Below are 17,108 nucleotides of genomic sequence, written 5' to 3' on the forward strand. Positions count from 1 at the left end.
AAAGTGGGTCATTTGTAGAGATGAACCTCAAGCCAGCCGTACAGGGTGAAGTAAATAAAAAAGAGAAAAAATATTGTATAGTAATAAGTGTATGTGGAATCTAGAAAAAGGGTACAGATGACCCTAGTTCCAGGGCAGGGATAGAGATGCAGATATAGATAATGGACTTGTGAACACAGGGTCAGAGAGGGGAGGGTGGGAGATTAGATTTGACATGAATACACTACTGTGTGTAAAATAGACAGTGGGAACCTGCTGTATAGCACAGAGAGCTCAACTCGATGCTCTGTGATGACCTAGAAGGATGGGATGGGGGTGTGAGGTTCAAGAGGGAGGGTATATATGTGGAGTTGGCTTAGTTGCTAAGACGTGTCCTACTCTTGTGACCCCATGGACCATAGCCTGCCAGGCTCCTCTGTCCATGGGATTTTCCAGGCAAGAATACTGGAGTGGGGTGCCATTTCCTTCTCCTGGGGATCTTTCTGACCCAGGGATTGAACCTGGGGCTCCTGCATTGCATGCAGACTCTTTACCAACTGAGCTACAATTGAAGCCCAAGATTGGGAATATACATATATAGATATACACACACACACACACACACACACACACACATTGCTGATTCATTTTACTGCACAGCAGAGACTAACACAAAATTGTAAAGCAATTATATTCCAATAATAAAAAATAGAAAAAAATCACCACTCTATACATGTTGAAGAGCTTTCACAGGGAAATATTTAATTTGATTATATGCCTGGTGTTGTTTTTCCTATCACACAGAAGAGGAAATTGATACAGGGAGGTTGTGCCTCAGTGAGGTTGTTAAGAATCTGGTGGGGCAGCCAGGATTAAATTGAGTTATACTGCAACCTATGCAGAAAATCTCTCTCAGATCTCTTTTGTACTGTTGTATTCACTCCCCATTCAATTTTGACCAAAACTTTTATGGAAAGTATTGCTTATAAGATGTCAGTGTGTTGGAATGCTCTTCTATTTTGCATACAATGTCCAAGCCTTCAAGAATTAAGGGTATTTTAAGGCAAGATTTATATAAACTCCTGGAACTATGGTGGGCAGTAACTTAAACTTACTCCTGGACATTAGTCTATGAATATTTAGTTATGTAGTCTGTATTTGTGGCTGGTTGTTTACATGATATAATGTTATAATATTAATACTTTATAAACATTGTTTTTCAGATGTGACCTTTTCTAGTTTTGTGAAGAGTTGCTATAGTGATGATCTAGATGTTTGCATTCTGCCCAATGCAGAGAACACTGGAATCGTGCCTCCAATAATGGCAGAGAGGACCAGTATGCTAAAGATCAAAGATAAAAACAAGTTCTACTTTCCTCCTTTACAAACCAGGTACCACTTTTGGTATTTATAGTAAGTCATATTTATGAAGGATTTGGTAATTCTCCAAGTACCTGAATATGTCTTTTAAACAAGGATAAAATCATCAACGAGATTAGACACTAGATTGATTAGCCCCAATTCTTTCCCCTTCTATAGCCATGCCTTTGAGATATGATTTTTGCAATCTCTGTCACTAAACAGGGACTGTTTCTCACTCCCTTGAATCAGGGATATGCCCTGCTATGTCCTCTGGCAGATACAAGAGGCAGAAGTAATGAATTGCAAGTTTTATTGGTATTAATTTTTTTATCTTTGTTAGAGATACTTCTCTGGGCTGTTTTCAGAATCAGTGGTAAAAATTGACCCTAATTCTTGAATCTTTTGTGGAGTACAGCATCACCAGTCTGCAGAAGGAGGCTTGGGAGCCCTTGTGCACAGACTGGTGGGGAAGGAGACCATGGCTGCTGTCAGGAAACCCTAAAATGAATGATATGACGCATACTTATACTCAGACCAGGCCTAACTACTACTGTTCATGAACAAATGATCTTAGAGTTTCATTAGAAAATCAATCTGAAAACTAGACAAGGAATTGTTTTTTCTCTTTGCCATGAGAGGAAGTGGGAAAGTCAGAAGGAGGGAGAATGGATTGCTTTATCTCTCCTGTAACACTGGGGAAACTTTAGTTGTAATAAAAGAATCAGGAAATCCCACCTTAATTAGAAAGCTTGTGTGTTTGGTCCAGCACCAGTCTCTTTTTGATGCTCTTTCCTGAACCATTTTTAGAACCTCAGCATTATTAGGTATACAATTTGTGTTATTCTGTCTTTTTTTTTTCTATTGTCCAGCCTTCCTTATGTTCATGTCTTACCTATGGGATGAAATAGTTATAAAGCTAAATGATATTAGTATTTGATTCTTTGTTCTATTAATACCTGACACATGGTATACATGCAATAAATAATTAATATTATTACTAATAGTACCTAAAAATATTAGCCCCGGAGGAAATTGCATTGATTCTCTATAATTCCGTGTTATAATTGCTAATAACTTGTTTATATACCCTGCTTGACTCTAAATTCTGGTGCCTATCTTTATCACCATTGTATTCCCCAATGTACAAGTATTAGGTTTTCAGTAGATATTTGTTGAATGTAAACATCTTTTTTTTCCTACATTATTTATAGTACAAGTATAATTGATATTTATAATGATAATCTTAAAATAACTGCAAGTCTCCAAAGTTCCATGAAGCAATGATTACATTATGTTTAGTAAATATTAGAAACAAATTTATTCTATCTTTCATTTTAGAAAACTAGTGATCTGTGTTAAGATTATGTAACTTGATATCCAGAATATTTGGTTAATGTCTTTCTTCTTGACCAAATAACTGTGCAATATCTTTTCCTATCATTTTTTTTCTTAACCTATGTACACATTATTAGTAATAAAATTTTGTTGAATTTATTTTTTCACAGTGTCAGCACTACCAATGTATGTTTTCTTTTTGCTGCTTATCATGGAAATGAGACAGTTGCTTTCTATCAATATTCACAGGAAAGATTTAGAAACACTGGTCTGCTCTGAATCAGATTGTGAAAGCCCTGGAAAATATCTCTTTAAGGATCTGGATGGGAGAGCCCTGGGTCTGCCCCCACCAGTTTCTGTATTTCCTAAAACTGAAGCAGAATGGACTGGATCCTTCTTCAACACAGGTCAGTGAGTTCTATGTGAACTTGACAACTCTAGCAGGGGGAGCGTGAACAGAACTGAGATGGTTTGGTTGTGTGGTCCAGGGGAACAAAATGTACTGGAAAAGAAATGAGCTGTAGAGTTGGAGTCTGTGCCAATGAGCTGCCCAACTCACGTCTATTTCAGAAATGAAGTGAAGTGAAAGTCACTCAGTCATGTCCGACTTTTTGTGACCCCATGAACTACAGAGTCCATGAAATTCTCTAGGCCAAAATACTGGAGAAAGGATCCCTTCTCCAGGGGATCTTCCCAGCCCAGGGATCGAACCCAGGTCTCCCGCATTGCAGGTGGATTCTTTACCAGCTGAGCCACAAGGGAAGCCCAGGAATATCAGGTGCTTAACAGCTGTCACTTAATAGCTTGACCGCTGTCACCACCCTACTGGTTTGCCCTCCATGAGATTGCCTGTGGTCCGTGTCAAAGGTACGATTCCTGACACCCTGCTGTGTACTGGTGAAAGAACAGTCCTCTCACTAGCTTGGTCACCTGGGCCTGGAATATTTCACACTGTCTGCCTTGGAAGCCAGTCCTCTGGCTTCTGAATCCATCTTTCTCTTCCATCAGAACTAAATGCTTTCATTCTGAAAGGGTGGTAGAGTAGATAGCAAGTTTTCTTTTTTGCCTTCCCTTTCTCTATCTTCTAATTATGCCTAGGGGACTGTGATCAAATCCCTTCTTCTTCTTGCTTTTACAACTGAAGCGAGCCCATGCAGCTATCAGTTTTGATTGCTGGACCCCTGGAGAGATCATCATCTTTCTACTTCCACAGACAATGTGACTTTGAGTTTACATTTTTATTCAGGTGAAAACCACAGCAAATAAATCCAAAAAACTTCCCCAGGTTTCTTCCCACTTCACTGGTTGATTCTTTTCGGACTTCTTTTCTGGGCTCCCTTTCTCTTTTGGGGCTTCCCTGGTGGCTCAGATGGTAAAGGATCCATCTGCAGTGTGGGACACCCAGGTTCAATTTCTGGGTGGGGAAGATCCCCTGGAGAAGGGAATGGCAACCCACTGCAGTATTCTTGCCTGGAGAATCCCATGGACAGAGGAGCCTCATTTGTGGGGTCACAAAAAGTTGGATATGACTGAGTGACTAACACTTTCACTTTTGCTTTCTCTTTTGAAGTTCCGAATATTTCAAGACATCCTCAGACCTCTTCTTTTCCTATTAAGCCCCCAAGTCCACAGGTGAAAGTACCATTTAATGTTGATGACCTCCAATTTATATCTCCATCCCAAACTCCTCCATGAACTGGTCTGTTATATCCAACTGACATCTGGGAAGTATAATTAGCATGTCAGACTCATTTTCATTCATTCATTCAGTCACTCGATCGTATCTGACTCTTTGTGACCCCATGAATTGCAGCACGCCAGGACTCCCTGTCCATCACCAGCTCCTGGAGTTCACTCAGACTCAAGTCCATCGAGTCAGTGATGCCATCCAGCCATCTCATCCTCTGTCGTCCCCTTCTCCTCCTGGCCCCAATCCCTCCCAGCATCAGAGTCTTTTCCAATGAGTCAACTCTTCACATGAGGTGGCCAAAGTACTGGAGTTTCAGCTTTAGCATCATTCCTTCCAAAGAAATCCCAGGGCTGATCTCCTTCAGAATGGACTGGTTGGATCTCCTTGCAGTCCAAGGGACTCTCAAGAGTCTTCTCCAACACCAGAGTTCAAAAGCATCGATTCTTCAGTGCTCAGCTTTCTTCACAGTCCAACTCACATCCATACATGACCACTGGAAAAACCATAGCCTTGACTAGGTGGACCTCTGTTGGCAAAGTAATGTCTTTGCTTTTTAACATGCTATCTAGGTTGGTCACAACTTTTCTTCCAAGGAGTAAGCGTCTTTTAATTTCATGGTTGCAGTCACTATCTGCCGTGATTTTGGAGCCCAGAAAAATAAAGTCTGACACTGTTTTGACTGTTTCCCCATCTATTTGCCATGAAGTGATGGGACCAGATGCCATGATCTTCGTTTTCTGAATGTTGAGCTTTAAGCCAACTTTTTCACTCTCCTCTTTCACTTTCATCAACATGCTTTTGAGTTCCTCTTCACTTTCTGTCATAAAGGTGGTGTCATCTGCATATCTGAGGTTATTGATATTTCTCCCGGCAATCTTGATTCCAGCTTGTGCTTCTTCCAGCCCAGGGTTTCTGATGATGTACTCTGCATATAGGTTAAATAAGCAGGGTGACAATATACAGCCTTGATGTACTCCTTTTCCTATTTGGAACCAGTCGGTTGTTCCATGTCCAGTTCTAACTGTTGCCTCCTGACCGGCATACAGATTTCTCAAGAGGCAGGTCAGGTGGTCTGGTATTCCCATCTCTTTCAGAATTTTCCACAGGTTATTGTGATCCACACAGTCAAAGGCTTTGGCATAGTCAATAAAGCAGAAATAAATGTTTTTCTGAAACTCTCTTGCTTTATCGATGATCCAAAAGATGTTGGCAATTTGATCTCTGGTTCCTCTGCCTTTTCTAAAACCAGCTTGAACATCAGGAAGTTCACAATTCACGTATTGCTGAAGCCTGGCTTGGAGAATTTTAAGCATTACTTTGCTAGTGTGTGAGATGAGTGCAATTGTGTGGTAGTTTGAGCATTCTTTGGCATTGCCTTTCTTTGGGATTGGAATGAAAACTGACCTTTTCTAGTCCTGTGGCCACTGCTGAGTTTTCCAAGTTTGTTGGCATATTGAGTGCAGCACCTTCACAGCATCATCTTTCAGGATTTGAAATAGCTCAACTGGAATGCCATCACCTCCACTATCTTTGTTTGTAGTGATGCTTTCTAAGGCCCACTTGACTTCACATTCCAGGATGTCTGGCTCTAGGTGAGTGATCACACCATCGTGATTATCTGGGTCGTGAAGATCTTTTTTGTACAGTTCTTCTGTGTATTCTTGCCACCTCTTCTTAATATCTTCTGCTTCTGTTAGGTCCATACCATTTTTGTCCTTTATCAAGCCCATCTTTGCATGAAATGTTCCCTTGGTATCTCTAGTTTTCTTGAAGAGATCTCTTGTCTTTCCCATTCTCTTGTTTTCCTCTATGTCTTTGCATTGATCGCTGAGGAAGGCTTTCTTCTCTCTCCCTGCTATTCTTTCGAACTCTGCATTCAGATGCTTTTATCTTTCCTTTTCTCCTTTGCTTTTCGCTTCTCTTCTTTTCACAGCTATTTGTAAGGCCTCCCCAGACAGCCATTTTGCTTTTTTGCATTTCTTTTCCATGGGGATGGTCTTGATTCCTGTCTCCTGTACAATGTCACAAACCTCCATCCATAATTCATCAGGCATTCTATCTATCAGATCTAGTCCCTTAAATCTATTTCTCACTTCCACTGTATAATCATAAGGGATTTGATTTAGGTCATACCTGAATGGTCTAGTGGTTTTCCCTACTTTCTTCAATTTCAGTCTGAATTTGGCAATAAGGAGTTCATGATCTGAGCCACAGTCAGCTCCTGGTCTTGTTTTGGTTGACTATATAGAGCTTCTCCATCTTTGGCTGCAAAGAATATAATCAGTCTGATTTCGGTGTTGACCATCTGGTGATGTCCATGTGTAGAGTCTTCTCTTGTGTTGTTGGAAGAGGGTGTTTGCTATGACCAGTGCATTTTCTGGCAAAACTCTATTAGTCTTTGACCTGTTTCATTCCACATTCGAAGGCCAAATTTGCCTGTTACTCCAGGTGTTTCTTGACATCCTACTTTTGCATTGCAGTCCCCTATAATGAAAAGGATATCTTTTTTGGGATATCCTTTCCTACAGGAAAAGGTCCTGTAGGTCGTCATAGAACCGTTGAGCTTCAGCTTCTTCAGCATTACTGGTTGGGGCATAGACTTGGATTACTGTGATATTGAATGGTTTGCCTTGGAAATGAACAGAGATCATTCTGTCATTTTTGAGATTGCATCCAAGTACTGCATTTCGGACTCTTTTGTTAACCATGATGGCTATTCCATTTCTTCTAAGGGTTTCCTGCCCCCAGTAGTAGACATAATGGTCATCTGAGTTAAATTCACCCATTCCTGTCCATTTTAGTTTGCTGATTCCTAGAATGTCGCATTCACTCTTGCCATCTCCTGTTTGACCACTTCCAATTTGCCTTGATTCATGGACCTGACATTCCAGGTTCCTATGCAATATTGCTCTTTACAGCATCGGACCTTTGCTCTTTACAGCATCGGACCTTGCTTCTATCACCAGTCACATCCACAACTGGGTATTGTTTTTGCTTTGGCTCCATCCCTTCATTCTTTCTGGAGTTATTTCTCCACTGACCTCCAGTAGCATATTGGGCACCTACTGACCTGGGGAGTTCCTCTTTTAGTATCCTATCATTTTGCCTTTTCATACTGTTTATGGGGTTCTCAAGGCAGACTCAACATGGCCCCAAATGGAATTCTTGAACTGTGTCCCCATCCACAGCTTGTTTCTTGTCTAGTTGACCCTACCTCAATCATTAATATCATCATTCTTTCAATAAATCCTTAGGTGGTTGCCTACCTTGTGGGGTTGAAACGCTGTGTATTTTATTTTTTCACTCCTCCGTCTTGGTTGTGAAACATGATTCAGTGGTGATACTCCAATAGGTATTATTACATGTTGCTTACCATCAGTGTGTGGACAAGTTTGAGCATGTGTGTGAGTGGCTGAAGGTATATTAGAGGTGTGTAGGATGGACTGCCTTAAACACCTGATGTTTTAAAGCTTTATAACATTTTAAATGAAGATGCTATAGGTTCCAACTGCAGGATTTCTATAATAGTATCTGCTGTTTACTGTGCTACAAGTACAGTATGCGTCTTCTTGCCATGAAGGAGACAGCACACAGTAAATGGTGCCTTCTGGGTATTAACAGGATTGGAGTGTTTTTCTGTGACTTCCAAAATAGGAATAGATCTCTTCTTCTCTAATTCAAGTCCCTTTTCATCTTTTAAACCATTCTTTTTTGCTACTTTCCAATTTTTGTCCACAATCTGGTGGAGGATAGAAGGACAAATTTAATTTTAAGAGAGTAAAAATGTATTTTGTATTTTTCCTCTTCATGACAAGAATCTGTGATCATCTATAAAACAGTGGAAACAGTCCAAAAAGATGAAAATGGAGGCTGCTGGAACCAGCTCTTCTATTTATTCCAAATGGCATTGAGCTGAACACACCCTTTTGATGTTTTTCCATTTTATTAACAAACACTTTGGAGTCCATTGCCTTTGAGGTTTATTTTAATTTGAAAAATACAGATTTGCACATAGAAGTTCACATGAAAAATTCACAGATATCCACAGGTCCCGACATATTGTGTTATGCTCTGGTGTTGGGAGCAAAAATTATCCATGTGGATCAGCTGTGAGCAATACTGTGCCAGTGGGTTTTGCTATCTGTGTAACGCAGGGTGTGTAGCCAGGGGAAAAGTGAGCTGTTAATTTTGTTTTGTACTTATCTGTAAGTTTGCATGTGCAGCCAGTGTTGAAACACACATGGCAACAGAGTGTAGGATAGTTAATCCCAAGCAGGAGAGCCTTTAAAAACCATTTGCATTTTATTCTGGAAAGAAGTTCTTTTGAACATGGAGGCATTTGATCATTTGAAAATCTAAAATTATTTATAAAAACAGAGGCTTGAAATGAATAACTTCTTTAGGTAGAACTAGACAGGTCTTAGAACTTTTTACCCTGGCTTCTGTCTCATTTCCTGTCTTTCCCAGTATACAAACCTCTCAGCCTAATTCATACATATGGGCTACTGATGTTATTAGGAGTGGGCTGAAAGAAGTTAGAGATTTGGTCCCAAGGGTATTTTACAGTTTCTCAGCCATGATGTAGAAAGTAGAAAGGGGCTGTAATGGTAGCTAGCATTCCTTGAGCACCTTTTGCATGCCAAGTGCTGAAGTTGCCATTTTCATTTATTCAGCAAATGCATTTGAGCATCTGTAGTCTACCAGTGCCATTCTAAGGATGGGAAATGTAGTTGTGAATAAGAAAACATTCCTGCTTTCATCAAACTTATGTTCCAGTGGAGATATATCTATATACCTCTGCTTTTTTATACATCTATATCTATAAACAAATAAATAAAAATATTCCAGTAGTGATGAGAGGTATGAAGAAAATAAAACAGAATTTTGGGCTAGAGAGGTAGTTTCAGGTGTGTGTGTGGCATGTGTTGTGTTTGTGTAAGGGAGCTGCTATTAGAGTTACGATTCCAGTGAGGCCTGAATGAGGAGCAAGGAATCACTGCTTTGAGCAGAGGAAGGAGCTTTCCAGGGAGAAGGACCAGCCAGAGCAGGGGCTTTGATAACAGAATGGGCCTGTCCCATCCATATATATATATATATGGCAGATCTCTCGGGAAAGATCATGCAAGCTGCTATGGAGTGAATGGATCATGGTGGGAGCGAGGTTGGGAGCTGGAGGTTAGGGCTCCACAGATGCAGGACTCCATGGTTGGTCCACCATCCTGTGCTGCCCACAGACTGTGTGGGTCCACAGTGAGGTGATGACAGAAATGTCACATGTTGACAGAGCTGCTTGACAGTAATTGTACGTCTGTTGGATCTAATGAGCAAAAATTAGAGCTTTCATTGTGTATTCTAATTTGTCTGATAATTTGCATTGTATTTTAATGTATTGATTCCCAATAGACCAGAAATTTTGAAACAAACGAAACCCACCCTGTTCTTCTTGGTTTTGTCCTCCTTGTCCTCCTACCTCCTATTTAGGAGGTAAAGTTGACATGCTTAGCATAGTGGCGCCTGAAGTTGGCTTAATGTCAGAATCATCCAGGACAGTAAACATTCATTTGAATGTGGGAAGATTTTGAATTGATAGGTATGTGAAGCCCCATCAAGCCTTTATGTTTAACACACACATGCATGTAAACACACAGAAACACACATTTATACACATCTACATACACATCTACACACACACGCGTGCACACACACAGAAACCCTCCCCAGGTAATTCTGCTGTGCTAAGGTTTGAGAATCACTACTGTAGAGTTGTATACGCCCTTTGAAGTAAATAGACAGGATGTTAAGAAGACAATATTTTTAATTTAAAAAGCAGGCAGTTTCAGTTTCTCATGAAGAATCAAGAATTAGCTTTCTGTGCCAAATACCAGCAGACATAAACATGCTTGCTTATTTACACACTGGATATACTTCTGAAAGGAAAAAGAACATTATCTAAGAAGACAGAGAAGTATTTACAGTCTGAATTCAGTCTTTGTGTAATAAGAATATATTCAATCTTTTAAAAAAATTATATTATTTTTCCTATATTGAAGTGAGTTAAATGACCTCATTGTTGTATCACTTTCACAATATATCACTGGATAAAAATGGGTTCAATGCTAAGTTTATTTTTTAAACTCTATATTGAATCATTATATTAAAAGTCTAAATTCATGATATGCTTTTCCCACACTTTCCTTGACATCATTCCCAGCAAAGTACTGTGATCTGAACAGGAATTCTGACCAAATCCACCAGGTGAGAGTTTTCCATTCTTTACCAGAAAAGGGTAAGAAACATTTTTCAAATCGTGTTACTTCTTGGACACTTCTTGAGAAAGAAAGTTATAAACCATTGTGGAGACCTTAAAAGTGACTAGCCTCAAATCAAAAATAAAAGATGAGGTTGATAAAAAAGAAAATAAAGCTGGCATTTGACTGTCAGCTCTTAGAGTGATGAAGTGGTTTCTAACTGAATAATGGGGAAACTCAAGTTTCAGTGTGGAGACGTGTGCTCAGCTGCCTAACAGCCAGAGAGCAGCCAGCATTTTTTCACCTCTTTGTTGCTAGATCTTGAAACATATCTTTTCTTTAAGCTTTCCAGGCTTCTCTTTTTTTCCCATTTGTCCTGGGAATGACAGCAAGATGGTATTATAAAATGGGAGAAGGAGAGGGAGGGAGAAAATGAGAGGACAGAACCGAGAGAGGAAATGGTTGTTAGAAAATTTGTCTGCCAGTATCTGTGCTTGTCGAGGTCTTTTTCTTCTAGCTAGAGGGGGAAATACCATTCTCTTTTCCCAAGCAATTATAGGCCCCAAAGATTGAAACTTGGTATATAGCTCTTTAATCTCAGCAGATATTTATGGTTAAACATTAGACTTTTAGGATTCCAGATGTCAGGGTATTAAAATATAAAGGCACAGTGGAGTCTCAGAAAATATTAGAATCTTTGGGATATGTGATGGCAGGGGTTTTTATCCTGAGCAGAGGAGGATGAAGCTTCCAGGGACACTTTGTAAGATCCAAAGAGCCCCTTTCTTCCACCTTACTCTTTCCTTCCTCCATGGCTTGTCTGGGGCAGTGAATGGCATCACAAGATTTGATTGCATTTTGACATAATCCACACTGTGAATCAGAAGGATTTTCCTGTGTGATTTGTGAAGGGTGAAGTATTGTAGAGAGGCATTATGATCTGTGGAAACAATTTCCCTTTCCTTTCTTCAATCTAAACATCTTATTTCTGTGATGCTCTTGTACCTCTGCCCTACCATTAATAACTAATACTTATTGAGTATGTTTCTGACTCTCTGCTAAGAGTTTTGGATGAATGATCTCATTATTAGGGTAGAATGGACAGGATCTCCCCTAAGAAATACTTTTGTCCACTCCATTTTTTCCATGTGGAAGCTGATGTAGAGACATAAGCAACTTGTCCAAGTCTTATGAGTACTTAATAGAAGATTTATGGCTGAACCCATGTCTTTAACACTATATAGTACTGTACATAGTACCCCCCTTCGAAGTTTTCTTGTTTCTTCCTCTAGATTGTCCAGGGTAAGCTCTCTGAGTTCCATCAACTTTTCTCACACACAAAGCTCTGTCTACGCAGAACAAAGCAAACTGAAACTGTGTAATTATTCCAGCAATTATCCACCCCAACTAACAATAATAATAGTTACCATTTATCTGGCATATTCCATGTGCCACACATTATGCTAAATGGCTTATAAACATACCCGTTTATCCCTACAACAGCCTTAACATGTAAGGATTATTATCCCTTTCAGCACTGGAAGGAATAGGGGTTTAGAAAAGTTAACTAATTTTTCATGGTCCCTCAGCTAGAATGTGTAGAACCAAGATTAATATCTGCATGTGTCTGACTCCAAAGTCTGGGCTCGTAAACATTTCTAGATAATTGTCATCGTGTGGTCTGAATCATCTGGTGGTACGCTGTACAAAGATATATTTAACCGGATAATTCACATATTTCTACTTTACATGGTAGGAAATAGATGTTTAGATTTTTAAAAATAACTGTCAATTACTATAACATTTTGGAAAGACAATGTAATAGCAACCATACAGAAACCATATATATATATGGTGAACAGACTAAGTAGATTCTGTCACATCCAAGAAAAGCATTTTGCCAGCATTAGCTACTGGATGGTGTGTGACAGAAATAGCCTTGTATGGAGAAAAAGCTTTGGTCATGAGACCCAAAGAATATTATTGTAATTTTTCTGTAGCTTCTCCTTTTCCTCCAATTAATTAATGTAGAGCTTTTTTCCAACTTAGATAAATGTTTACTGAGTACTCAGTGATAACAAAGCACTGTGTACTGTTGGAGTAGCCTAGAAGGGACATCAAGGTAGACAAGAATGGAAGTCATATATGAGAGAGAAATCAAGAGTTGTGTTTAGAAGCAACAGACACAGGGCTTCCTGTGTGTTGCAATGTAACAGCTCCCTTGTGGGATGCTTTCTGCTCCCACATACAGTTGGGACTCCATCTCTTTATGTCTTTGCTTCATCTAACACCCAATTCCATTATAGTTTATCTCATGCTCTATGGTCATCAATTTACAAGCCTGCCTGTTCTCTCCAGACTGAGTACCTTGAAGGCAAACATCTTTGAAATTTTAGTACAATCTTTGGAACATAATAGGTGTCTAGCAAATGTTTGCTGAGTAAAGGAATAAATGAATATATAGGTGACTAAATGAGTGGAAAATTCAAGAGTTGAGGTTTGCCAGGCAACTGTTTTGCAAAGTACGTTTTGTAAATTTAATCAGTGTATGATTTTTTAAAAATTAATTTATTGGTTATAATTGGAGGCTAATTACTTTACAATATTGTGGTGGGTTTTGCCATATATGATTTGTTTTTGTATTTTTAAAGAGTGCTTCCCATTCACTTATCTCAGGAGACTGTGAAAATGAGATGCTTTGCCAGGTAAATGTTGAAACCTCTGACCATTCCCATTTTGAGATTCATCATGTGCATTAAAATATTAAAGTTTCTGATAAGTCTTGAAATTAAAAAAAAATACTGCTTAACTTTGTGTTATCCATTATTTATCAAACTTTTTGGATACAGACTATGTTTTTATGCTACACATGAGTACTTCTTGAAATTCAGTTCAGTTCAATCACTCAGTTGTGTCAGACTCTTTGCGACCTCATGGACTGCAGCACACCAGGCCTCCCTGTCCATCACCAGCTCCCGGAGTTTATTCAAACTCATGTCCATTGAGTCGGTGATGCCATCCAACCATCTCATCCTCTGTTGTCCCCTTCTCCTCCTGCCTTCAATCTTTCCCAGCATCAGGGTCTTTTTCAACAAGTTAGCTCTTCGCATGAGGTGGCCAAAGTATTGGAGTTTCAGCTTCAACATCAGTCCTTCCAATGAATATTCAGGACTGATTTCCTTTAGGATGGACTGGTTGGATCTCATTGCAGTCCAAGGGACTTTCAAGAGTCTTCTCCAACACCATAGATCAAAAGCATCATTTCTTTGGTGCTCAGTTTTCTTTATAGTCCAACTCTCACATCCATACATGACTACTGGAAAAACCATAGCTTTGACTAGATGAACCTTTGTTGGCAAAGTAATGTCTCTGCTTTTTAATAAGCTGTCTACATTGGTTATAACTTTTCTTCCAAGCAGCAAGCGTCTTTTAATTTCATAGCTTCCATCACCATCTGCAGTGATTTTGCTGCTAAGTCACTTCAGTCGTGTCTGACTCTGTGCGACCCCATAGACGGCAGCCCACCAGTTTCCACTGTTTCCCCATCTATTTGCCGTGAAGTGATGGGACCAGATGCCATAATCTTAGTTTCCTGAATGTTGAGTTTTAAGCCAACTTTTTCACTCTCCTCTTTCACTTTTATCAAGAGGTTCTATAGTTCTTCTTCACTTTCTGCCACAAGGGTGGTGTCACCTGCATATCTGAGGTTATTGATATTTCTCCCGGCAATCTTGATTCTAGCTTGTGCTTCATCCTGTCATTTCTCCTTGAAATCAGTGTATGTCAGAATGCATTTTGGGAAATATTATCTCATATTAATCCATTTGCCTGCAGAAATAACGTGCCAGTTGAAAAGAAATGATAAGATTACAGTATTTTGTATTTTGATGGTTTCTGGAAGGTCAATCAATTCTACTTCCTAGTTCCCATTCAGTGCAAAGATGGCCTCTATTGGTAGCTTTCCCAGAAAGTGGGAATTCATTCTCTTACAAGACTGCCAACTATATTCTGATTAATTTTATTTGTTAGGATTTTCCTGCTATGATTACTACCCACCGATCTAGTTTGCTTTCTGGTAACACAGTATAAGTAGTTCTTTCCATATTGCAGCTTTTTATATATTCAAAGGCAGTTAAACAGTGATCTTATAATAAACAAATATACCTCTTTCAAGCAAAGAAATTCTAAATTTTTCTGTTAGTCAACATATGACAGACTTTTTCAGAATTTTGCTTTCTAAACTGGCTTGTTTTGATGTTCCTTATCTTGTTGATGATTTTTCAAAATGTAGAAACCAGGACTCACCATTGCCTATCCAGAATAGCATTGTCCAATAGAAATAATAATGAAAATGGCAAGAGTAATTTAAATTTTCTAGGGTCCAGGTTAAAATAAAAAAAGGAAAAAGAAACAGGTGAAATTTAATAATATATTTTATTTAATCCAATAAATTCAAGGTATTATTTTGAGGTATAATCAGTGTAAAATTATAGACATATTTGCACTTCTTTTTTCATACTGTCTGTGAAATTTCACATGCATTTTGCAGTTATAACACATCTCAATTCGGAAACTACATTTTCATCAGAAATATTTGATCTGTATCTAGATTTCATAAACTTCACAACTCAAAAATAGAGGCATGTACAAGTTGTTCCAAATATACCTAAACATTTTCATAACTAAATTATCAGTTTTACACTTTTAAATTATATTTAATTAAAATTATATACAATTTAAAATTTAGTTCTTCATGTGTACTAGTCATATTACAAGGGCTAAATGTATGTAGATGAGTATTTCTTCCTTTGTTCTGGAGGGACAAGTATTAAAGAAAATTGATATTTTAAACCTTTGTGCTAGACTTTGTCTCTGTTAAATTTCATTTTTGTAAGTCATTTTTATCAGATACATCTGATGTTTCATCAGATACATCTTTGGACTCTAGGATTAGAAACTAACCACAGAATTAGAGACCACCTAATTGGTTCTGAGCATGTAGCTCAAATCAGTAGAAGAGATAAACTTGTCTTATGGGGATAATCTGTCATTAGCAGAACCTACTGTATAAATATCCAGTCTTCTAAACAAATCATCAAGGTTTTCCGAGAGTGGGAATTTTACTACTCAGAATTTTACTATTTCCCAATTCTTTATTGAGCAATCTATTCACATTTCTGCAGAAGGAAATGGCAACCCACTCCAGTATTCTCGCCTGGGAAAACCCATGGACACAGGAGCCTGGGGGGCTATAGTCCGTGGGGTCGCAAGAGTTGGACATGACTTAGCGACTAAACCACCACCACCACCATTCACGTTTCTATGCTCTGTCATGGGCTTCCTTGATGGTTCAGAGGTAAACAATCAACCTGCCAATGCAAGAGATGTGGGTTTGATCCCAGGGTTGGGAAAATCCCCTGAAGAAGAAAAAGGAAGCCCAATCAGTATTGTTGCCTGGGAAATCCTATGGACAGAGCAGCCTGGTGGGCTACGGTACATAGGGTCACAAGGAGTCAGACTCGATTTAGCGACTAAACAATGCTCTGTTATATGAGAAGCAGTAACATCAGTGTTCCACAAGAGGGGCTATTTTTGAGTGTAACTAAGTGAAATTTCTTGTTTTTGCCATAAGATACTGGCTCTCTCCTTTCTCTTTTTCATTTTCTTGTCTTTTCTTTATTTCACCCTTCCTCCCCTGCTCTCTGCCTTGGATTATTCCTGCCTTGGATTATATCTCTGCCAGGAATTCATGGAATAGTAAACTGTGGTCTTATTCTTAAAATTTTAATAATGGAGGAATCCTTCAATACTGCTTTTATTCCTTTGGTACAAAAATTTTTGAAAGCTTTAGAAGGCAGAAGCTCAGAGTTTAGCTGATTTGATGCCTAAGACAGATGTTGTTAGTGATTTTGATTATTTTGTGTGTGTGTGTGTGCATTTTAATGGAAGGAAATACTCCCAACAGGCTGTCCCACCAAAAAAATAAAGCAATTTTGCCTTACCAATGGGTACTAAATAAGTTTGTGACTGAGGCCTTCTGATATCAATATTATGAATCTGAAATATTCTTTTATTTAGTTTAAGTTTTTTCTCCATGTAGTTGCACACTTGCTAGATGTAAAATCAGTGCTGTTTTGTGACAATCAGTAATTAAAATATCTTAGAAACAGATATATGGATGGAACAAAATTTTTTAAACGGTCAAAAATAGATACCAAATGCATTTAAGAACTTAGTTTATAACTAAGATGACATTTTAAATCATGGGAAAATAGAAGCTATTGATGTTGAGGCATTTGGTTAATCACTCAGGGAAAAAAATTAGGAATTCACATCTTTCCCTTTATAAAAATTAATTTCATATGGATTCAAGGTGAAAAAATATATGGAATAACCAGGAAATATTGGTAAGGTTATATATATTCTTAGTTATAGAGATTATTCTTAGCATGAAATAAAAATCTAGTACACATATGTAAATGCTTGATAAATTT

The 17,108-nt window shown here is 38.6% G+C and overlaps 1 protein-coding gene across 1 annotated transcript in view; it reads left to right on the forward strand.

The window, feature by feature from the left end:
* Window positions 1–17,108, forward strand: part of PKHD1 (PKHD1 ciliary IPT domain containing fibrocystin/polyductin) — a 448,252-nt gene that overhangs the window by 330,376 nt on the left and 100,768 nt on the right. The window contains exons 58-59 of the mRNA XM_052647828.1: window positions 1,203–1,371; window positions 2,926–3,083. Of these exons, the coding sequence (XP_052503788.1) occupies window positions 1,203–1,371; window positions 2,926–3,083 (327 nt within the window). The remainder of the gene's footprint in view (window positions 1–1,202; window positions 1,372–2,925; window positions 3,084–17,108) is intronic.

This window comes from Budorcas taxicolor, chromosome 11 (genome assembly GCF_023091745.1).
Source record: "Budorcas taxicolor isolate Tak-1 chromosome 11, Takin1.1, whole genome shotgun sequence".
NCBI lineage: Eukaryota > Metazoa > Chordata > Mammalia > Artiodactyla > Bovidae > Budorcas > Budorcas taxicolor.